This window comes from Cydia amplana, chromosome Z, assembly GCF_948474715.1.
Source record: "Cydia amplana chromosome Z, ilCydAmpl1.1, whole genome shotgun sequence".
Classification (NCBI taxonomy): Eukaryota; Metazoa; Arthropoda; class Insecta; order Lepidoptera; family Tortricidae; genus Cydia; species Cydia amplana.
In genome coordinates, this window is record NC_086096.1 from 17,330,605 (window position 1) to 17,356,087 (window position 25,483).

General features: G+C 36.4%; 1 protein-coding gene across 4 annotated transcripts in view; it reads left to right on the top strand.

Moving 5' to 3' along the window:
- The first annotated feature begins 406 nt into the window (after positions 1-406).
- The window catches only part of LOC134660812 (potassium voltage-gated channel protein Shaker), a 159,121-nt gene continuing 134,044 nt past the window's right edge, over positions 407-25,483 (top strand). The window contains exon 1 of one of the 4 annotated variants that reach the window (XM_063516619.1): positions 407-986. In XM_063516619.1, coding sequence (XP_063372689.1) covers positions 616-986 — 371 coding nt within the window. In that variant the 5' untranslated portion in view covers positions 407-615. The remainder of the gene's footprint in view (positions 987-25,483) is intronic. The other 3 variants (XM_063516615.1, XM_063516616.1, XM_063516614.1) reach the window with 3 other exon arrangements.

Here is a 25,483-nt window from a genome sequence, read left to right on the forward strand (position 1 = left end):
GTGCGGGGGCGGGCGGCAGGACCGTGTTATCAGCAGGCAGGGCGGCATGCGAGAAGCGGGCGGCGGCGCGGGGCGGGCGGCTCCATGCGATGCGAGCGAAGCCTCCGCTCCGCTACACTCGCGCGCTCGGCGTCGTCGCGCCCTCACGCCCGCGCGCTCTGTACGACCCCGTTACGTAACCGCTATTTACGCCGACATCCTGTTGAGCGCGAACTGCGAGCACTGCTAGCGCGACACGCTTCTCACCGCTGACCATCCCGCGCGCACCCGTCATGAATCCATGCGAACACTACTCTAATACAAAAACCGTTGCCATGGATACTATAACGCACTCTTATGGCAAAACCTAAAAACATGTAGAAGACCGCGATCACTGCCAAAATCGCATTCCTGCCAAATAATCTTAAGTCGATTTTATTAATTATAAAGTAGATATATAACCGCTTTTTGCTTGTGTGATGTTAAGAATAAATATTTGGGAGAGGTTTAAAAAGACTGATTTTTAGTATTAAAATAAAATTCCTTCCAAACGTGATAGAATCGAGACTGCTTAATCACTTCCACATCGCTTTGGACCGCTAAGCTTTTATCACAGCTGAGCGATTAGGGTAAATAATGATAAATTATAGCAAATGCTCCGTTAAAAAGCAACTCAACCGCTGTAGATCGCTGTCCAAGGACGTCACGGTGGTGTCCGCGGAGCTCCCTATCGAGCACGGGTCGTTCGTCAGCAAGATTCGCGACAACATCAGCTCGTGGGTGCTGTGGTGGCGTCAACGCCGTCTTCGGATGGGCGCACCGCAGACCCCAAAGCAAATCGAGGAGGATGATTGCGTGCCCCGCGTGGCCATCGTAGAAGAAGTTCGGGAGCAAGAGCGGAAGCTGGAGAAGCAGCGCCGGGGGGCTTCCTCGGGGCCTCGCCGGCGCGGGCTCGAGAACGAGCTGGAGGGCGAGCGCAGGAGGCCGCGCCGCAAGCCCCGGAAGAGGTGAGCATCAACAACGCACCGACACCTCACTACTTTCATTCAAATAATGCGCCATCAGGCTGCACTGTTGAACACTTTCCTTGTAAAAAGGAAATTATTATTATATTAAACAACCTAACAAGATTGATGTTTTGAAGTATTCGGTTGTTTCTACCCAAGAACACACTCGCAAAATTGCATTGACAGCGCGAAATGAAACTTTGTAAGATCCGGCTTTTGTGCAGATAATCATAATAATGTACATACTCATGGACAAATTTAGAGAAACGCAAAAAAAAAGGTTTAATTAGGTACTGCATGGATTACAGCACCTAAAATAATTTTCAAAATTAGTAGGTACTTAATTAAACTTTTATTTTGCGGTCCTCTAAATTTGTCCATAGTGTCCCATACCTAATTCATCGCCATGAATTAGGTATGCGAAGCGAGCGAAAAAGTTACTTTACCGGTAGAGTCGGGTAGAGTTTCAAATCTTTATTATCGGAGTGTACTGTTGTGTGTAAACCTAATACGGACATATTTAAACGGTGTTTAGTACAGGACCTAAGAAGTACCTATATTGCGATAGATTTTATACAAAATAAATCGACCCGCAATGTAATACACCACACAATTTAAGTTACGGGATACGCGCTTTTTAAAGTAACTGTCAACGCTTGATGGCAGTTACTAAAAAAAGCTCGTATCTCGTAATGTCATGTGACATGTCATCTTATGTTTCTTAAATGTTTGCAGTATACATTGCTGCTCGGTAAATTTAAAAATAATTAACTACGGGGTCATAATTAAGTGTAACTTAAAAAAACTTCCATATTGATTTTATCTGGATAAATTATATATCTAGTTTAATTTATTGGACTTATACACTGTAGGTATGTATTTATTTACCTTCCTAGAACTCACTAGGGTATATGTTGTTTATTTCGGTGTTCGGTCATACCGGTTACAGAATAAAATGCGGCTTGTGCTAATAACAGGAATAACAGCTCATACATATATTACATGCGCGTTAACGCTCGAACGACTGATCATAGCGCACACCTTAGCTATCACATTTACATACGTACGCGGTGACAAAATCGTGAGTTTCTATGGGAACTTGCATAAAGAGACTTTTAAATCGTAGATATTTCAATACAATTACTTTGCATGTGCAAGAAAATTATTTGTTCGCTTAATACCTAATACAACTCTTTATTTCAATACCTATAAACATATACTTCAGACACTTTCTGATTAGACTTATTTATTAGACCTACAATAGGTTTACCTACTAATTATATTATTTGCATGTTTGAATGCAACTTGTCATGTGCTTTGTGTATGCTTTCAGAAAATAATATTCTATGAATTATTATTATTATTGGGGGTGTTGTGGGCCTTTGGATGCCACTTCGACCAAGCTGTGATCTATTGTGACGGCCCTTTAAAGTTCACTACTAACGCCCGTTGAATCCAGGAAATTCCAGATTCTATGTTCTATGTTCTATGAATACTACCATCCTTTAAACATAATTTTAAAAATATTTATCCTTGATAATATATAAAAATTTACATTATTACATTTCCTAACCTCAAAACTGACGATAACCACTGAATATAATGGTGTTCGTGTTTCGAGACCAATTTAGGTCTGCAGCTCTTTTGACATTGAACATTTTTACTCTATAAATACTAACTGTAACGTAACCTGTGGCACGGTTTCACCTTGACTGGAAGTAAGTTATTTGCGAAATCTGAGGAAGGTCTACCGCCACGGCCTGCTCGCGATCGATCCCAGCCTAGCTGTTAGGAACGAAGCTCTCATTAACCGCCACCGCGTTGCTAACTTTTTGTTCCACCACCACCACTACAGTTTGGTTTCGTTTTTTACGGTCTTCAATAAAAATCTCAGATAATCCGACTATCGGTATTAACACTTTATTTACCTTAAATTATTTCTAACTGATTATGATAAATGGCATGGTATCGATTGTTTTTAATAGACTGAGCTGAGCCCGAGTGACAGTTATGATGTAACCCTAATTTTAAACCTAATGAGAAAATGGAGCCTTATCTCCTCCTAGTTGTTTTAGCTCTATCATCGTTACTGATTGAAGTAATTTTCATATTTATAGCTTTTGTGCAAAAAAAATATATTATAAGGTGCGTTTTAGACCTATGTTCTTACGCTGAGTAGGTAACATAAAATGCCGACTTTTGCAACCTATCCGATTCCTAAAGACACAGTTGTGCACTTGTATATTGATCCACTTAGGTACTATCGTCCGGTAAGATATCAGCACTCAAGCAACAGGCAAGACATTGCTGCTGTTCTACTACAAACAAGTGATACATTATGTATGTATGTAGGCTACTGTTTAGAAATTTGTCGATTATTTAGCCATCTCTATCTGTACTCCCTATAGGTGCTCCTTTGATAACTGACTTTATCTTAGTTTAACCAGAGTTCAGTCACTTTTTGCCACCTGAAATACGAAAAGTCAAAAGGGGTCGTTCAGTTGAATTACCCTAAGAAAAGTAAAGACAATGAAGACAAAAACATAAATATATGTAAAATAATGAGTGTCTGTTAGTACACGCGACCGCGAGTAGGATGAGGGGACGGCACGGCATCGGCACGAGCACCGCTGATGCCCGCTGTCACTAGCCCCGTCCCTTCCCCTGCCACTTGGTTTTACTGTATCTACATGTACGAGTATATAGAAACGTTAGTTTATACATTCTTTAAACAGAACAGCAATCCTTTTATTATGAATGAACATAATAAAAGAATCGCTGTTCTGTTTAAAGAACAAAGACGGCCATTTACATATTTCGTAGCAGGGATGTTGCGGATGCCGATTTTTTGACATCCGCGGATGCGGATGCGGATTTTTAAAGGCTCACATCCGCGGATGCGGATGCGGATGTCAAGATAGTATCATAAAAAACGTCAAATATTGCATTTTAGTAATTTTTATTTCAAAAAACCGGCCAAGTGCGAGTCGGACTCGCGTTCCAAGGGTTCCGTACATTAAGTCCCACTCACGCTTGACTGTTCATTTCTAATAGGTTTTTTTGGTTAATGACTAAATTACCTAGCAGTCTAGCACTTACGCCAATGCTAAGACGTTCCTGTACCGACCTGTGACGATTTTATGCGGATGCGGATGCGGATGTTGAAAATCATGCGCAAGTTCCGCGGTTGCGGATGCGGATGCGGATATTCGCAACATCCCTGTTTCGTAGTTTTAAGACAAAGTAACTGGAGTTTTCTGTTAACACAAGCGTGTTACGATAAATGCTGGTTAGTTTTATAGTAAGTAGGTAATAGTAAACATTGGCAGTGTCAGTCTTCAAGCTTATTAGTTGATCAAGCCGCAGTAAATCACCGGGGAGCTGCCAGCCGAATTCTAATCGTGACCGGATTCCGCGAGATCCCGAGTATATCCGCGACCATCCGGGTGGCGGCGATCGATGTGATTCTGAGTACTCGCTTAGAATTACAAATGTATCTTGCACGTGCATTACCCCCTAATTGTTTTCTAAATATAAAAAAAAAAATCCCGCTGTCGTAGCTATCTAAATCATATGGATAATTATCCATTTATACAGTAGCTTATCGACAATTTTACAGATGGTGGCTTTTAAGTTCAGAGAATTATCTAAAATTTAAGTTTGATTTCTGAATAACAGTATTCATTTAATAAACACTAATACATTTATATACGGTTCATACAAGTCACCAAAACTAGTTAAGTATTACTTATTGATTTATTATTTATTTAAAAAAATAGATATTTACTATCACAAGGCTGTAATTTGTTGTTAGGTAGTTACCTACTTAATCAAGTTTAATTACGTAATAAAGTAATAATTTAAGACAATGTTTTTGGATGCTCTTATAGAAACGTGTAGTGATAGGTTCATAAAATTGTAGAAATTTATTGAAAGCGCCACTGAGCTTCAGCAGGCAATACATGATGCAAACGTCCATATATCTGTCTCCTTCCGCCGTAAACTTAAGTGTTGTTCTTCACGTTAGTTGTTTGACATTTGACGTTTGGCGTTCGCTTATATTTATAACGTTTTATTTTATTCGCTTTCATGCTTGCTATTACATATTTCATTACTTCAAAAAATAACTAACAACAATATTTCAAAATAAAAATAATGTTAACAAAAACGTATTTGTTCTGACATGGTTGTGACAAGTCAACTGATATTGCCACTGTAACCTTCATTACATAAGGACGCCTACCACCAGTTCGACACTGACATATTCACTAGAGTATGTACTAAGTACTAACATACTTTCTATGCACCGCGCTCGTATTCGCGTATTAGTTCGAGCGAGATGTACAGAAAGTGAGTTACGCAGACCAGACGTTGGTGAATATGTTAGTTTGACTGTCAAACTTTGACATCGCTGAGGTAGTCGTGGTAAGGCTACGATCTCGTAACTATTTGGGGCAGAATAGAACTGCCTTTTGAGGCTCGCGAATAATTTAATGATATATATACTTAATTACTTTTGTTATTAATGGGATTAATCTTTACCGTTTACAAATTATCTCGAGGGCCAAAGTCCCCGATAAAATTATTTATTTGTACTCAAGCAGGATCGCTCGTCAGTTTGCTCTTAATTTATGTGAAGGTAGGGACGTATAGTGTGACAATCATCTCGGAACATCTTTGTTTCAAGTGTATAAAATCGGAATCCAAACCACTGAAGAGTTGAGTGTGTGATACTACTACTGTGTGTAACAGGTCGCTATTGGCACGCTTTTCGACAACCACGTGCATGAGTTTAATAGCTTATACTATTGTAGTTGATGCGGACTTATACAAGTTGTTAGTAAGTACCTACACAAAGAACACTTGCAAAAGATTGAGAATTTAATTAAATACGATGAATATTATAACATAGAATCTCAAGTAATTACTTTACATGTTCATAATACATTACATTTAATTATATGTTTGTCTTCAAGATTGAAAAAAGCTGTTTGATAAGATCTTAGGAATATTTAGGTAGGAGCTAGTTGCTTACTAATTATATTAATTAATGCACAGATGTTTTCGTTAAAGATCCTGAATAAAAATCTTTTGTTCATAAAAAGCCTTAGGACGATAATGAAGGGCACAACGTAGTACCCATTTTCTTCTCTGGATATTGACATTTTGGAAAGCATTTTATACACAATCTCATGTACTTATACATACAGTGTGTACCAATGCGAGAGAATATTTAAACGGTAGTTAGCATAGGAGCTAAGAAGGTTATATTGTAACATGGTGTATTCAATATATTAAAAATACAATAAACATATTAACCATACAAAATAATTCGGCCCACAATGTAAAAGCACGATACGAGCTTTTTAAAGCAACTGTCAACGCTTGTTGGCTGCAGTTATTATAAAAAGCTCGTATCTCGTAATGTCATGTTAGGGCCACCCCACATCTAGCGTCTTTCGAGCGTCGGCGTCTCGTCGGCGTCTACAACTCTATGGCCCTGCTCGACGCAACGTCTCAAGACGCCAGATGTGGGGTGTCCCTTATGTCTCGTAATGTTTGCAGTACATTGCTGCTCTGCTAATGTATGGAGAAGCCGTGCTCCACTATCCTGCTAAGGAAAGTAATCTAAGGAATTGGTATTCCTGCATGATCGCGTTTGGTGCACTACCTATTAAATAATATTTTATAACGAATCTATACTCGATAACACTACTCTATCGACATATGCATACCTATCAACGAATTTATCGAGCGTTCAAAACTTAAAATAAAGCCGGGGTGGGCTATTATTCTCATATTTGCATTTCACACCAACAGTGTCAAATTATATCGAGAATGCATTGGTAACGTATTGCTAGTCGCTCTATATTCAAGCCGAATATGTGCGAGCGCGATGCCTTCTATTTTATTTGAAACATATGATGAGGTTTTCTGAATTCGGCCCCGGCCCCGGTTATCGACAGCTTGTCGCCCGCGGCGCCCGGCACGGCATCCGCATCGACATCGACATGTCCGTGAGCACGCGAACTAAATCACTGCAATTTACTATTTTTAACATTTATTTTGATGTTACTACTTTTATAATAATTAATAACTGTGCCATCGGAAGGACATCATGGTATCGATTGTGTGGTAATAACTTTGTCGGTAATCTCTGTCGAGATATTTCATTTTATTATTAAACTTACATTGGTAAAAAAAAGAGGCGATTAGAAAAACGTTTGATGAAATCCATTTTCCTAGAAATTGTAAAAACTTGTTCTCGTCACCTCATTGGTGAAATATTCCTAGTTTATTTTTTTGTATTTAAACATCAGAATATAAATTATTACTCAAATCCATTTTGAACAGAAACACTGCTAATATAAATAAAAAATATATTTGGAAAGTAAAGCTCCCTAGGGTCGAAACTTATCACTTTCAATCCGATTCACACAATGGGCTACTTTCAGAGCATTTGAAATAAAAACATCTTTACCGACAAATTATATAAACGGATGGTCACTTAGGTAATTAGACTAAACAATGGCTACACACAAGCCGAAATGTGGAACCAATTTGACGTGTAAACATCTGGCATGAGTTTGGATCATCGCCAAATATAAGTTGCCGAACCATAGATAGCAGCTTTTCTTGAGATGACTTGTGAAAATCTTTGTTCGTATTAAATCGTGATCATATTAGTCATCTGACGAGTCAATTAACTATTTATAGTGACGGTAAGATTATGAACAGTATACTAATGTAAATAATACTCACTTTATAAAAATGCCTGTGATTGACTGGTAGAGAATGTCTTAAAAAAGAAATGTCTTCTGTTCCATTTGCACTTATTTTGGGTGTGAAATAAATAAACAAGTATTTTGCATACTAAAAGTAGGCTTGAATAAGACCTACATTTTTCGCAACGTGAAAATAATTCGTCCTATGATTTTTTAACCTACATACTTATGACGTCATACTGTTTATATACAGTCAAATGTAAAATATGGGTGCACTCATTATACTCAAAAATATGTCCCATAGCTCTTCTGTCAGCGAATTAAGTCGTTAGGTCGAGTCCCGGCTCGTACTAATGAGATTCTTGAAGCTAGTAAATATCTACGAAATGTCATTTTATATTTACCGATCGCGTTTTGGTATAGGAAAACATTGTGAGGAAACCGGATTAATCTTAGTAAGGCCCTAAGTCCCATGAAACAAACTTATCGTGTCCCGCTACTTACTTATTTTGTTTTAGAAATTCGTATTGTTTTCCTTCCTCGATATCATTCTTACATCATATTTACATGAGTGCAAGTAGGGGAAACTGTTGTACCTTGGATATGGTTTTACCTCGGACAGATGGCAATATTTCCACATTTCCACGGTTATTGAAATATTTCATTTATGTTATTTGAAACGTTATTATTAAGTATAAAAAACAAGCTATCAACGAAACTTGAGAGCGGCTGGTAACTCAAGAAAAAAATTAAAATATAAATTGTGTTCTGAAAAGTCAGTATTTCGAACTTTACATCAAGGATGATTATTTCATGTTTTGCTAATAGGTAGTAAAACTTAATATAATAAGTTAAACTTAAGTTAATTAGGTACTCGATGGCAGGATCATTTCAGCCTTATCTCAATTGGAAGTGCTAATTACCAAGCTTACTTGTCCAAAAAGTTGCTTTGTTGTACCTCGGACAACGAAAATAGGTTGTACCTTGGTCCGTACTTGCTACTTACTGAAAATATTTTTTTTTAACTTAAGTTTTCATATTTGCCGTTTTTATAATTATTAGTTATATGCGCTATAAGTTACCAAGTAATCAATTTTAGAAACAATACATAAAATGTTTTAGGCAAAAATAAAAATTGACCATTGCTAAGTATATTTTTCGAAGGTAATTGTACTAGAAAAATCTATTCAATGGCGTAAATATGCTAAAAATATCTGTGATTTCATATATAAATATTTTTTCTATGATTAAATTATAAATTAATTAATTAAAATTATCATGTCCGAGGTACAACGGGAAATGACCAAGGTACATCAGGGGTGTTTTTCCTTGGACACTTTTCCCTTTTTATTTCGTCAACGTATCCCATCAAAGCGCTGGTGGCCTAGCGGTAAGAGCATGCGACTTGCAATCCGGAGGTCGCGGGTTCGAACCCCGGCTCGTACCAATGAGTTTTTCGGAACTTATGTACGAAATATCATTTGATATTTACCAGTCGCTTTTCGGTGAAGGAAAACATCGTGAGGAAACCGGACTAATCTCTAAACGGGCCTAGTTTACCCTCTGGGTTGGAAGGTCAGATGGCAGTCGCTTTCGTAAAAACTAGTGCCCACGCCAATTACTGGGATTAGTTGCCAAGCGGACCCCAGGCTCCCATGAGCCGTGGCAAAATGCCGGGACAACGCGAGGAAGATGATGATGAAGATTCGGATAAACAATAATTCTACAGCCATTAGTTTTTTTTTTCTAAAATTCATAAAAGAAAAAACTGTCCGAGGTAAAACAGTTTCCCCTAAGTACGGTACAATGAAAAAGTTTAGTTTAAGTTAGTTCAAAAATTTATAAGTATTATGTTTCAATACTTTCAATTTAAGTACAAGCGACATGCTTTTTTAAGTTCAGATGCGGTTCGATGTAAAACCCCGAGGGGAGCTACAGCTGCTATAGAGGCACGAACTATACAAGTAGTACAAGTACACAAAGTTACGCAAGTGCGGGCGCGAGTAGCGAGTGAGCCGTTGCGTAACGCGCGACCGGCGGCGCGGGGTGGGGGTGTTGATTTTATGAACCCTTTTCTTTCTCTGCCGCGACTCATGTTCATGTACCAAATTAGTTTTGTTTTGACTGCGTAAAGAGTAAACTTTCTCATCAAATCTAATAATAGGTAGACGTAGGTATTATATCATAAACAAGGTTACAAAAAAAGGCACAGTGCTTGTTAAGAATTGCTTCTTCCACTGGACCTGTATGTAGTCCATACCATAACCGGTACTCCCTTGGTACAGCAGTCGTTTAGCTACGCTACGGGGTAGGTACTTAAATTATAATTAATAATATTTTTGTTGTGAGTCTGTTATTAACAGGTATTAAATTAATCCTGCATACTTTTATTCTTAACTTTGGTAGGTACTCGTACTTCCGGATATGACATTTCAAAATTACCGCACGTTCCTCTTGATATGTAAGTAAATACTCTGAAACTATTTGTGGCATCGTAATACGCAGGGATATACGTAGGTACAGATATTACTCGCGTAATACTATCCGCAGACATACCTGTGCCTAATTATCGCTACATTGTCAGATTTGATGGCTATATACATCTGCATGGATAGGTATCCCTAGCTTATACATTTTAGTCACCAAGGCCAATCTATCAATAGAGATAAAGGTTCGATGAGATAGATGCCTGCTTGGTTATAAAACTTAACAAGTCTGTGGGCCCGATTCGGATTTTGAAATAGACATCTGTTAGATATCTTTTAGACATCACCAAGATACGATAACGATATGTTTAAGATCTAACCTGTAAAATTTGACAATTCCGCGATTCTGGAGATACTCTTGAACGATTTCCACAAGATATGGCTTAGAGATCCAATTCACATCTAACAGATATCTAACTATCTAACGTAAAAGTGACATTTGTTGCCCGAATCAAAGAGGCGATTCAATTTACTAATTTTAATATTATATAAGCCGTTGTAATATCCTAAATCCACTTATAAAAGTAAAATAAATGACAAAAAATAAACAAAAAAAAATCTTGTCTAATTTTAGTAAGAGTAGGGGCATTAAATTGCTGGTTGTTTATGGAGTAAGAAAAACATATTACTGATCACGACTCAAATGGCACCCTGTATATTATCATCAGAGATGTACAAAATGGTTTTAAAAAAGCATTTAAATACAAAATGCAAAATACTTTTCAGATTTACTATTTCAAATGCAAAATACCAAATAGTTTTGCGTTTTGTATTTCAAATGCTAAATGCAAAATAGGTATTTTCAAAATACTTTTTCAAAATAAAATACCTTTTGACCAAATCTCAGATATTTTTATTTATTTTAGGTATTTATCATGAGAAATAGAGACACAATGCCGAGCCGAACAAAAACGTCTAATAACATGGCATGGCACCTTATGCATGACATTTTGGTCATATTTATCAGTACGCGTATCAATAAATTCTGTTATGTTATTAATAATAGACCGTCGGTTCCTCTCTCTGCGGCCCTGACCACCGGCAGCTTGGGCCTTGCCCCGATGCTGGCGGCACCCTAGGTTAGGTTTTTTATAATGTGTTTATAATATTTTTTATATTGTTTTTTAAGTGTTTTTATATTTTAATTTTATATACATATTGTCAATCCGGAGGTCGCGGGTTCAAATCCTGGCTCGTACCAATGAGTTTTTCGGAACTTATGTACGAAATATCATTTGATATTTACCACTAGCTTTTCGGTGAAGGAAAACATCGTGAGGAAACCTGCATACATTTGCGAAGAAATTCAAAGGTGTATGTGAAGTCCCCAATCCGCATTGGGCTAGCGTGGGGACTATAGCCCGAGCCCTCTCGCGCATGAGAGGAGGCCTGTGCCCAGCAGTGGGACGTATATAGGCTCAAATTATTATTTTATTATTATTATACATATTGTAAAAAAACAACCTAAGAAGAGAAATAAATAAAGGAAATAATACTCACTTAAAATAATGTAAAAAACTAGACTAACGAAAAGAGAGCCATGGCTCCATTTTGTGACTTGTGTGGCCATTTATTTCGGTTGATTGTGCATCTAGTTCTTATTTTATTTTTATTACACTTTTCTTTTATTAATAACAACTGGACTGGTATTGTTAAAAAGTGAAAAAAAACATCAGTTTTTATTTATTACGCTTTTTAACAATACCAGGGGGGCGATTTTTGAATTTCGATCGCTCGATTTCGTCACTCGAAAATCGGTGGAAAACGGCGAGATGCTGATTTTTGAAATACGAGCGATATAAATTGTGAATTTAGTGGTATTGACCACTCGTTTTTGATTCTATTAGTAGAATTTACATGCCTAGTAGTGGAGATATTACTGAACGAAATACACGAAATCGAGCGGTCGAATTTCAAAAATCGGCCCCCTGGCGCTGGCGCCAGGCGCTAGCAGGCGCCTCTATCGGTCAAATTCGGCAATACAAGCGTCATTCGTTCATTTCATTTTGTTTGACTGGTAATGTTGGCTAAACTTAATCACAAAGTATTTTGCATTTCGAAATGAATATTAAAAATGCAAAATACGTCTCGAAAAGTATTTCAAATAAAATACAAAATGGTTTTTACTAAAAGGCATTTAAATGCAAAATACAAAATAGGTATTTTGCATTTTGTATTTGCATTTTAAATAGAAGTATTTCAAATAAATCGCATCTCTGATTATCATAAAGTTTCACGAACATCTTTAGTATTGTTTAGCATTAAGTAACCCTTTGACATACATTGGCTAGAAAGGCAAAGATACCGTCTTCTGACATAGAATGTTAAGAAATACTGCGAGGTCTGGAAGCCACTGGTGACATGTTTAAAGCGCAAAGACGTCGCCCGTTATCGTGAGCGCGAATATCTTCCGACGGCGAGACCATATGGCGTTATTCATAAACACGCTACAAGCCTCAATCTGGGGGCACGGCAGTGCCCCCGCCAAGTCGAGCGCGAAGCAAACACTGCCGTACCATCCTTTACTGGAACCATTTCGCCGCATTTTCAGGCCCCTATTTGAGAACCTCTGGATAAGACCAGAACGCAGAAATTTTCGTCATCCAGTAAGCTATAATCACATACTTAAAATCCAAAACTTCAAGTCTGTAGGTCATTTAGTTCCGAAGTTAGCGAAAGCAAAGTTTCGCATTTCTGACACTCATTCATTCACTCATGATCATCAGAATAGAATTAGTACTTCCCATAAACTCAGTGAGCTGAAATTTGGTACAGAGTTAGGGTTTAATGGCCACATAAAGGGTAAACCTAAAAATATTGCAATATCAGTCACGTTATAAGATCTAAGAACTGCATAAGTAAGTTTGTAATCCCATATAAATATATGATATTACAAAGTTACTGTTGCAGTTCCTACAAATAGTAGGTAAAGTAAAGGTACACTACGATGTACGATGTGAGTATGAATGAAGATATGTTTAGTTATGATATATGTATATAATTATAGTATGGGTATGAGTACCCGAAAAGAAGGACTGCCTACAAAAAGAGATGAGATCCCATCAAAAACATTACATGTAAAAAGGTGCAAGTCTCGCAACGCTTTTACTACAAAAAAGTTTTGAGATGTAATGTGAAACCAAGTCGATTATTTTAATCAGTGCCAGGGGGTGTTGAAACCGTATCAATAAGATATCTTTAATTTGTAATACATATAATGACTTGGCAATCGCACATAATGCTTTACTCGTACCGTACTCGTAAATATGTGTAATGCTCAAACTGCAATTAGCGCTAGCGTTATGTTCAATTAGAATTATTTTTAATAGGTGACGATGATCCTTTTGTCATTATGCAGCCGTGCGATGTCATTATACGTATTACAAATTAAAGATATCTTATTGATACGGTTTTAACACCCCCTGGCACTGATTAAAATAACCGACTCGGTTTCACATTACATCTCAAAACTTTTTTGTAGTAAAAGCGTTGCGAGACTTGCACCTTTTTACATGTAATGTTTTTGATGGGATTAGCTATTCATCGTTTGTCTTCATTTATCATTTTACTTACGTATTTGTTAGAAAGGGATAAAACATAAATTAACTGATTGAGGCTTGTAAAATTTTAAAAAGGTGTTAGTCGTCAACATTGCTTATAAACACATTGCATTACGAGTATGCAGTTGTTGCAAATAAATGTTTAGTTTATTAGTGTCAACATTTTTATTTTTCCTGTTTAATTGTACACTCATTATTTGGAAATATCAAAGGACATTTGTTTTTCTGTTCTTATCTAATGAGGTTTATTTTACAGTGCAATAAGCAAAGTCCTACTCGTACTGTTTTCAAGATATTGTCTTCTCGTATAAGACAGTCGGGTAAACCCCATGTAGTTAATGTGAGTTCCACTGTAAGCCAAATTGCCTTCCGGATTGTTTTAGATTTGATTTTATAGAACTAAAAATAAAAATAAAGAGGCAAGGGCCGGCCGGTTGTAGTAAACTGTCTTGACCGGGTTGTAGTAGGTAAATGTACTACGGCCAGCTAGGTAATACATATTTTAGTTATGACCTGATTGAGTTGAAATTGGTTTCTTATGATTCAAATAACGCCGGCTGAGAATACGTTTGTGTCATATCCATTTTTGAGCAAAATCGTTTTTTAATGATTTCTAAAATAACAAAAAATATGCTATAATTGACACTAATCAGTTATTGGAAAAACATATTTTTCAAAAATGTTGTGCCATATCCGCATTTTACTATAGGATAATTACACTCTGTTAACAGAATATTATCACAAAAGTGTGACATATCCAAAACTTTTGTGTCATATCATACATTGTACGTTTAACATTTACTCATCAAAAACGGATATGGCAATAATAAAAGTGCTTTTATTTCATGATTACCACTATATTCACAATATTTGTATAGTACTATAAATAGTTAACATATGTGCCTAAATGATAAATAAGTTCAATATTTCCTAAATGTAAAACTTTTCGAGAATTATTTTTTTTGCTTCTTTTCGCTCTCCTGTAAACCAATGTAAGTGGCGTATGGCACAAACGTATTCTCACCCAGCGATAATGTAATAATAGCATAGTATATTGATTCCAACTTTGAACATTTTCGGACACTACTTTAACTTAATAATAACTAATCGGACACTGATATGAGGGTAAGTATAGATAGTTAAATACGGGGTCGGGAATATCAGGATACATAATTATATTCCGATAGCTGTAAGTACCTACCGTAATAATAGACTTCTAATGTATTTCGAAGAAGCATGTTTGGTTTTTAGTTATAAGAAGTGGGGTATACGCATTTTATAAATACATCTAATGCGAACCAAGAATGTAAAACCATAGTCCTTTAATACTATTGACAGTGTCGTGACTGACAATAAAGGTTCTTTGTTTGTTTTTCCAGTTTTGATCTTATCCAGGTTTGACTGTACACGCTTCGCGTTTGTTTGGGGCTAGAAAATCGATCTGTATAGGATATTATCGCCAAAATTTCCATAGGCGATAAGCGCTACCTCCAGGCAAGTAGTATGTTTTCTTGCCACAGATATATTATTTAAACAATGTTACAAATTCTATTAATCGTTTATCCATTTATATGTTGCAAGTCGCCCGTTATGCAAGTAGATACTAGAGCTTCTCCTCAAAAGTCTTGAAATAAGCCCCTGGGTGTGGTGCTGCATGGTTAGGTATGTCTACAGGAAATACGAACACAGTTTTGTGTTTGACCCTCCTGGACAAAATCACAACTTTTTGCATATGTTGACATAGATTATACAACAAGATACCTATTAGCGTTTACAGTTCTTCAAGGTCAATATTATCAATATTATAAAGTTATTATTGATTGTATATGGAAATTCAGGCACATCTCAGACACTACTGTTACCTAACCTTAACCTTGCTTACCTAAATCTTTTTTAATTTTTCTTTTGAGTTAGAAAATATCGGGGTTAAACTCTGCAAAAGCCCCCGTAAAGTGTGTCTGTGAGTGTAAAACGTGTACTATTCATGTGAATCGCCATCGCCAGCTTGCTAGCTCTTTAGTACCTTACACTCTTCACACGAGACCGCGAAACCTGAATAAAGTCGCCGTTTGCATTCAACGTGCTGCTGCTTTTCCTTAAGGGGACGGTATATGACGTTTTCGATTTAGACCTCACTTTGTGCAATCAATTTGTTCAATGAATGATTAATACCTGCATTAAATTATACGTAAATCTGTTCACGAAGAAGCCGTGTACCGGATCTTCACGCCATAATATTTTTTATTTGCTGTAATTCTCTACAAATCAACACTAAAACTGTCCAAAAATCAAAATATGGAGTTCCGTTTGAGCAAGACGCATTACAGTTTTGTCTTTGACAGTAATTGAGTTGTTGTGGGATTTTGAAGGCTAGATAACTAAACTACCAAATTATTATCTACTTATATTTTTACTCACAAATACAACACAGAAATTCAATCCCAAATGTAAACTTTCGTATAATTTCCATACATTGACGACATCACTCAAAACTCTTCTTCGAGTCAGATGGCCGTTGGCCTTGCATCGAAGCAGACGTGTACGTCGTTGTAGCTCGTTTTTGACATTTTTATAGACATTTCATCATATACGCATACGAAAATGTATACCAGTAGATAAATTGTATTTCATACAATAGGGTAAATAAATATAATCACGTCGAGCTCGAGTCAAATTTTAAATGTGAGTTGTTGTTATTCACGGGTCGTAACGGTCGAAAACAGCAGTAAATTATCCTAAAACAATACGATTACAATCGAATTTAAGTAACTTGTTCCTTCAAAACCCGCTTAAAATGAAAAAAAGTTTAAAGACTCGTTTTACTGATTGGGATTGATTTTCATTATGCTGGTATCAATTTTGCGTCATTATAAAAATGTATATGACTTCTGTACGTCAATGACTTTTGATGTCAATTAATTGTAATCTTGTATTTATGTTAGAGAATATTATATGTTCATTTAAATCGAAGTATCGAAGTATCTATTAATACGAAGCGTAATTCGTTTAATACCTAAAGACTTGCAGTGTCTACACCTACTTTGTTGACGTTCGTTCCGTCTATGTATGCGATTACGTAACGTGCTGTTCTGATAATCTTCAAGAATCAAGATAATTAATAACGGCAAGATCAGCATTTAGTACCAGCGAGTTTTGCGGATTTGGAGACCGAGATAAAGCTTACAGGCCAATATCGCTGCGGCCCGGCCTGCTTATTGTTATGTGTATAAATCGAATGTTATATAAATTTACTATAAAAAACAATGTTTTATTTCAATGACATTCTGTGCGTAGAGGTATGTATGTTTCGGTGATTATAAGAATTATGTCCACACAATAATCGTGCAAAGCAGAGACTGCATTATTTCTTTACGGTATAAGCGGTAAGGAAAAACTCATTGGTATCGTGGCTCGTACCAATGAGTTTTTCGGAACTTATGTACGAAATATCATTTGATATTTACCACTAGCTTTTCGGTGAAGGAGGAAACATCGTGAGGAAACCTGCATACTCGTAGTGGATACATTTGCGAAGAAATTCAAAGCTGTGTGTGAAGTCCCCAATCCGCATTGGGCTAGCGTTGAGATTATTGTCTATACAGGGTGGTCCAAACCTTGACGTCCAAAAATCGTGGGCTATCAGAATGTACCCCATATGTATGTTTTTTCGTAGTTTTCATGTTATGATTTTTTAAGCTTTTAACTTTTCCTATGAAATTCCGGGGTTCCCATACAGAGTGGCTGAAAAATAACTGCATTCCGTTGCCAGGGAGGTGTTGGGATTATACTGAGCAACTTTTATTATTGGACCAACCCCGAAATCGCGAAAAAAAAATTGGTTTTTTATGCATTTTGGCTAGTCCATTTTCTATGGAAGGGTAATTTTTTTTCGCGGTTTCGAGGTTGGCCCCATTGTAAAAGTTGCTCAGTATAATCCCAAAACCTCCCTGGCAACGGAAATGCAGTTATTTTTTAGCCACTCTGTATGGGAACCCCGGAATTTCATAAGAAAAGTTAAAAGTAAAAAAAAATCATAACTCGATAACTACGAAAAATCGACTAACATACATGGGGTATATTCTGATAGCCCACGACGTGAGGAATCTAAAAAAAAATTTTTGGACGTCAAGGTTTGGACCACCCTGTATATAGGCTGAATTATTATTATTATTTATAGGCTGTACGGTACCGTTATTATTTATCAATACCGCTTCGTTTTGAAGGTACTATGTGCCTGTACCTGTACCTGTTGAAATATAAAGTACGGTACCGGTATAAAATTGCAGCAGGTACAACTATTTTTTATAGGTGTACAGTCAGCTGCAGAGAAAAGGTACCACCCCTGCATACAATCTTCTATGCAGGGGTGACCTGCAGCTGACTGTACCTAAACCATCACTGACCGAGCGTAGGCGAAGGTCTCCGTTTCAGCTTGGGCAAAAATACTTTCGTTTGTTCGAATGTTCTCCTTTGCATATCACATTTCTCAAATATCTCGAGAAAATTTGTAAGCAGGTTCGGTAGTTGGATATAATTACTCGGTTTCTTTTTTTTTTATAAGTTCTAATAGGCAGAGATTGTCATAAAGGACTTAAGCGACAGTAGGGTCTGTGGTACTTAAGACCATTGTGATTATTAGTAGTGTCCGATCGAAGATTCGGTTTCGGTTTCGGCCAGTTTCGGCCATAAAATCATGTTTCGGCCGTAATTTCGGTTTCGGCCAAAAAACGGCCGAATCTTTCGGCCTGGCCGAAACATACGAAATAGTCCTTCGTATTATGAAACTAAACTATGTGACAAAGACCAAAAGTTGGGGAGCAAGTAGGACAACAATATTTATATATACAGAAATTTGTGTTTCGGTCGGACATTAATTATTAGGTACTTACTGATTATGCTGCGCCGCGTGGAACGTGAGGTGCGTTGGGGTAAGTGCATACAAATCATTCAAGAAAAAAATCCCTTTTAAGATCACTCGTGTGTCTGCCCCTAATAGACTAATTCAATTGAAATTTGGTACACATTTTGTCACATATGACAAAGAGTCGGTGATCCAAAGATGGACTAGTAACGTAAATAAATGAACTTTTAACTTTGCGGCCATTTTTTGTATCGTGTGATATATCAGATATTAAATTATAAGATATTTACTAATAATAAGCATTGGTCACGTAAATTATTTTTAGATTTTTTTTGCAAGTATGATATAGAACATTATTTCAATTATTTTTAAAATTAAGCCTATCCAAAGGCGACTTGGAAGAAGTGTCATGGGGATCTACATTCGTTGGGTGAAAAACAAGTTTTTTTGTCTAATTATCGTTTAAAACTCAATCGATCGGCAATAACGCGGGCACATAAAACAAAAAACTTCTTTTTTCACTCATAAAACTCCTTAAACCTAATAAGTGCTAAACAAAAACAAGTGCGAGTCGGACTCGCATTCCAAGGGTTCCGTATATTAAGTCCGTCTCACGCTTGACTGCACATTTCTTATAGATTTTCCTGACATATATAGGTAAAGAACTACTTTGTGTATTTTTTTCAAAATTTTAGATCCAGTAGTTTCGGAGAAGGTGGGCGGAGAATGATCATTTTTTGCCTATTTTCATGAATAACTGCTGAACTATTAATCCTAAAATTATAAAAAAAAAAATTATTTGAGATTCTTACAATGAGCTCTTTTATTTGATATGTAACACTATATAGTTTAAAAAATATTATTTTTTAATTTTTTCATTTACCCCCCCCCCCCAAAAATGGCTGCCGTATTTCAAATTCTCTAAAATAAATTTTATTTACGTTACACGTCCATCTTTGGGTCACAAATTTACATTAGTGTGCCAAATTTACATATGTGTGCCAAATTTCAACTGAATTGGTCCAGTAGTTTCGGAGAAAATAGACTGTGACAGACGGACGGACAGACAGACAGACGCACGAAGAATTATATGTATATGCACTTACCCCAACGCACCTCTCGTTCTACGCTGCGCGGGGTTCATTGCCGCTCCTACCGCCGTAAGTGTAAGTACAACTACATCATCAAGGCTACGATCGAAGATAATCAGTTCAGCACTGAAATAATAGCGGTGGAATGCCAGTATAATATTTAATTATTTATTTTAATTTTATAAATTTAATAGCAAAATAAATAGCGAATATACGATACTCGTACAAGTAAATCTGTAAAGATCTTAGGGGTACATCAGCCGACATATATTTTTAAATTTTATTTTGTCCGCCTTAAATAAATTTCCACCCTGCCGAAACTTTATTTATTTAAATTTCTAATTGAATTGATTTTTCGCCTTATGAATAACCGTATAGAGTAGTAAATAAAATTTTACATCTGACTTAATGACATCTGGGTTTATTCGGTTTAACTTAACTTTACAAAGATGGAGACATGAGGCGCAAGATAGAGACAAATGGAGACAACTGGAGGAGGCCTTCACCCTAAGAGGGGTCCTTACATAATTTAGATTAATAGATAATAGTAAATAATTTTTTAATTTAATTTTCATTATATTAACAAATGATATACCTAAGTGATAATTTAACTGTTGATAAAATAACTAATAATGAATGCATGCAAAATTATGTACTTCAAATAAGGAATTAAAAGGCTTTTTATTTTTATTTTATTTATTTATTTATAACTTTACAAAACGCGTATCTCGACAAAGCCGTAATATGCAGAAAATAGTTAACAATCAAATGAATTAAATTAGAATTTAAATACGTCACGTGTGACATGAACAGACAAGGAGAGCAAGATTTAATGTATTGTTTCTCTTTCTTCTTTCAATGGAACGTTTTTACAGTTTCTGTTCCTCAAAAGAGGTCAGTGGTTATCACTAAACTCAAAACGCTATCTTAAAAAAACTTGATGGGTCAATGACCTGTCCCAGTAAAGTGAGGTAGTGTGCGTGAAGTGCGCTTGTGTGTGAAATGGGGTAAATTGACAGAATCTGAAAATTTACCCACCTCTACTGTCGCCTTAACAGAACTCCGTATTGATCTTGTTTAATGACATGACGAAGCCTTTATAGTAGGGCTTGCAAATATTCGAAACTTTCAGATATTCGAATATTCGACTTTTTCTGACGACGTATTCGAATATTCGAATAATTATTCGAATATTATAAAAAATAAGAAAAGGAACGAGAAATCGGTATATTATCGATTTATTCAAAAGCTTTTTTCACATATTGCTAAAACTAAGGATATTTGGCAGAAATCCGCTTTTTTTTATCTTAATTTTTAAAGGGGTTTTGTCACACAGTGACTATGTCACCCCTGTAGTGAGATCAAGTAATAATGTAGTAGTGTAGCATTACTTACACCACTACATTATTTTTAAGTATAGGTTGCACATCATCCTGGCCTCGTCCGATAGAGGCGATGCCAGGACGACGTTGCAACTCCCTAATTTGGTAGTTTTGATTAATGTCATGTCACTCCTCAGCGCCTCGTTGCGGACACACTCCATCAACACATGATGGACGTCTTCTATTTTATCACACTCAGAGCAGTTTGGTTTTGCAGCAAGTCTCATCAGGTGCTTGAATTTGTTTGATGGAATGTGCCGGGAACGAAGCCTAAGGAGTGATACTACCTGTTTCCTACTTAGTTTTTTGTCAAACCATGGGACCTGAGGGGGCTGACATTGAATTGTTCTGTACCAAATTCCTTTAGAGAAATCCGCATAATTGACTAGATTTTATCATCCTACTATTTATAAGATGCCCACATTTATAAAAACAAGTAAAACGCCAAAATTAGACGTATTTAATATTTCTAGATAAAACTTATTATAAATGCGTCGTTGCGTGAAATAATATAACTTTAACCATCCCAACACCTAGGTATGTAAGATATTTTTTTAGTAGGTAATTATTTTCCGATTTAAATTAACTTGTAATCACTCAGAGGCCTGTAAAAAGGTCTTTAATTTCATTGTATTTTGGATCTTTATTGACTTTATTTGTTTTGAAGCGCTGGTGGCCTAGCGGTAAGAGCGTGCGACTTGCAATCCGGAGGTCGCGGGTTCGAACCCCGGCTCGTACCAATGAGTTTTTCGGAACTTATGTACGAAATATCATTTGATATGTATTTACCAGTCGCTTTTCGGTGAAGGAAAAACATCGTGAGGAAACCGGACTAATCCCAATACGGGCCTAGTTTACCCTCTGGGTTGGAAGGTCAGATGGCAGTCGCTTTCGTAAAACTAGTGCCCACGCCAATTACTGGGATTAGTTGCCAAGCGGACCCCAGGCTCCCATGAGCCGTGGCAAAATGCCGGGACAACGCGAAGAAGAAGAAGAAGAAGATTGACTTTATTTGTTTTGGCAAGTTATTATTCCTAATGGTCGGCTAATTATATAATATTGGAATATTTAAGGGAAAAAGTTAGTTGAGTACTGGGTGGATTATTCGTCAGCTAAAGGTGCATGGTTAGATTACCAAGTTGGGCAGGTTTGGTATGATTAAATTTGAGAATTGCGATAAGTGGCAAGGTTTAGACTTCAAAAATTCGCTTAACGTACGCTTGTACTGAATAAACAGAATGATCCTTTAACTTAAAACTTACGCACCGTAAAAATATCATACTTTTTGATTTCGTTTTCTTTTAAATTGAGTTAGGTTTCACTGTATTCACGAAGTCTATCGAGAGGAATACAGTAAAAATATTATTTCCTTCGTATTTGGGTACCTACCGTTCCTCATTCACTGTAAATACCCGTAAAACACACAGAAACTGTAACTACAGCGGCTGACATAGATTTTTTAATAGTAATAAAAAATATTCGAATATTCGAAACCTGAGCGGCCGAATATTCGAATATCAAAACAGGTCGAATATTCGACAAATTCGAATATTCGAATTGCAAGCCCTACTTTATAGTAGTTTATGTGACTGCAACATAATGCCTAATTATATACAGTACCAGTTTCATATACTGTTTTATCTAGACACATTAAGCTCTCCATGATGTGTTCAATAACCACATGTTACGACCGACATTGCGGCATCGTTGCTCTGTCGCATTTATTGGGTGGCGTTAAAGTGGTCCTAATAGTTAGTTTATAAACAAAAAAAACTTATTTAAGGGCCTACTGCAGCCGCGTCTGGCGCTTCGTAAACCACGCCCGCTAGTTCTTCCCTCCCCGCTAACACGCACACATGGAAACGCTTCGCGCCGCACGTGAAGTTTGTGTGACCTTTTAGCACCATCTAACGTTACAGAAGTTAACTACCATTATACGCGGTCGCTGCGGTCGGCCAGAAACTTAAATTCGGAAAAAATTGAAACAGATGGCGTTGTTACTTGTTCATAATAGCAAACAATAAAATAATTAATTAATAAACCTGAATATTTATTGTTGTTTTGGAAGATGTTAACAGCATAGAAGCAGCAGCGTATATAGCATATTATAAGTTAAGAGTATTGATAATAAGAAAATAGCACAAGAACAGAAAAGAGATTATTTTTGATAAAATATGATGAAAACAGATTTACCTACTTGATTACGCTCACCTGACTTTGCGGCCACTAAATGCAAATTTCAACCTTATTGTTATGGGGTTACAATACCCCTGGGGTTGCAGGCGTCCATAGTCGTTATTATTATAAATGCTTTGGTTGAAATGCTTTTTAACCCTCGAATTTTTCATAGGTACAGTCACCTGCAATAATATGTTACTCTTCGACGGCCGCAAAAATATGTGACACGCTCTTATGGCTCTACAAATAAGATCTAACATGATCTACCGCAAAACGGCCTTCGGTGTGTAACATATTATTGCAGCTGACTGTACTCGTATTCATTGTTGTATAGGTAGGTATTAATATCTTTTATCCGATCGATTTGCATTTATTTGAAATAAATCACAGTGTTTAGTAATTATATGTTTTATTGAATAAGAGATTATTTAGGTATGTAATGAATACAGGGTGCCTTTTTGAAACACTCATTTTTAGGGTTCCGTAGCCAAATGGCAAAAAACGGAACCCTTATAGATTCGTCATGTCTGTCTGTCTGTCTGTCCGTCTGTCCGTCCGTATGTCACAGCCACTTTTTTCCGAAACTATAAGAACTATACTGTTGAAACTTGGTAAGTAGATGTATTCTGTGAACCGCATTAAGATTTTCACACAAAAATAGAAAAAAAAATTTTTTTGGGGGTTCCCCATACTTAGAACTGAAACTCAAAAAAATGTTTTTCATCAAACCCATACGTGTGGGGTATCTATGGATAGGTCTTCAAAAATGATATTGAGGTTTCTAACATCATTTTTTTCTAAACTGAATAGTTTGCGCGAGAGACACTTCCAAAGTGGTAAAATGTGCCCCCCCCCCTGTAACTTCTAAAATAAGAGAATGATAAAACTAAAAAAAAATATATGATGTACATTACCATGCAAACTTCCACCGAAAATTGGTTTGAACAAGATCTAGTAAGTAGTTTTTTTTTAATACGTCATAAATCCCCTAAATACGGAACCCTTCATGGGCGAGTCCGACTCGCACTTGGCCGCTTTTTCTGGATAATTTTGAATTTCAATTGTCAGGGGTGCCTACATTATTTTTTAATACATTTTACAACGACAACAAACAAAAGTTCAAATTCGCCGTATTTTTATTACCCGGGTCGATCGCAACAAAATAGAAAATCATGTTTTTCAAATCTAAGCGTTATTGTAATTTATCTCAAATAACCAAAAAGTCAATCTGACTAGAACTTAAAAACGAACTGAATTATTTTAATATGTCGATTTTTCTTGGTGACCCAGGAGATTTTTTTTTGTATCCCATACAAAAAGAGCGTATCCCAATCGCGTATCGGTTTTGGTTTTTACTTATAAGTGTGAAAAATATTCTACCATATACGAAGGATGTGTGTTTTTTCATGTTTTATGTGTCTTTTTGTACAATAAAGTGTTTTACTGCTACTAATATATCATATTAACGATTAACTAAAAAGGTATTTACATCTAATTTAACTGGTAAATTATTAAAGTCCGCTAAAATTAATATATACCTATTCAAAAAAATATTTGTTAATATGTCCCAAAATCATGGCTCATTTTTTAAGTCTCCTGACTTACCAAACATATCGCAACGAAGGCAAGGGTACAACGCGGCATCGTGAACCTAATAACGTAAGGTTTCAGTTACTTTTTTAGTCGCCGACCATTTTATCCGGGGTACGAAAAGAGGTATTAGATCTATCCTGGGTCTAATATGCTATAAAAACATAGTTTTTTGAAAAATGTTCGTAGGTAGTACACAAAATTTACATTTTCTTTTAAATGTGATTTGGGTCATCGTTCTCCCTGGTGACTTTTCTGGTGACCCAAGAGACATCAATTTTATTACGACTCAGGAGACTTTTTTTCTATGCACTTTGATTTTTTTGATGCGCTAATTTTGTAATCTAAAATAACTTTAAACTGCTGATATACTTATATCACTTTGCTGATGAGTGGAAGTGGAATTGAAACTTAATTTATTGTTCTCTCCCTTGACATTTTGGCATACATTTGACATGCTGCAGTGCACTCCTAACGTTAATAAAGACATAATTTTTAGAAAAAGCTTTAGGAAAACTCACTCTTGAGCTTAAAACGATTAAGTCCTTATCATATTATGTTAGATTTTTAGTACAGACCCCAAATCAGTAAAAATGTCTCTTAGCCAACTAAATTTGTCTCTGG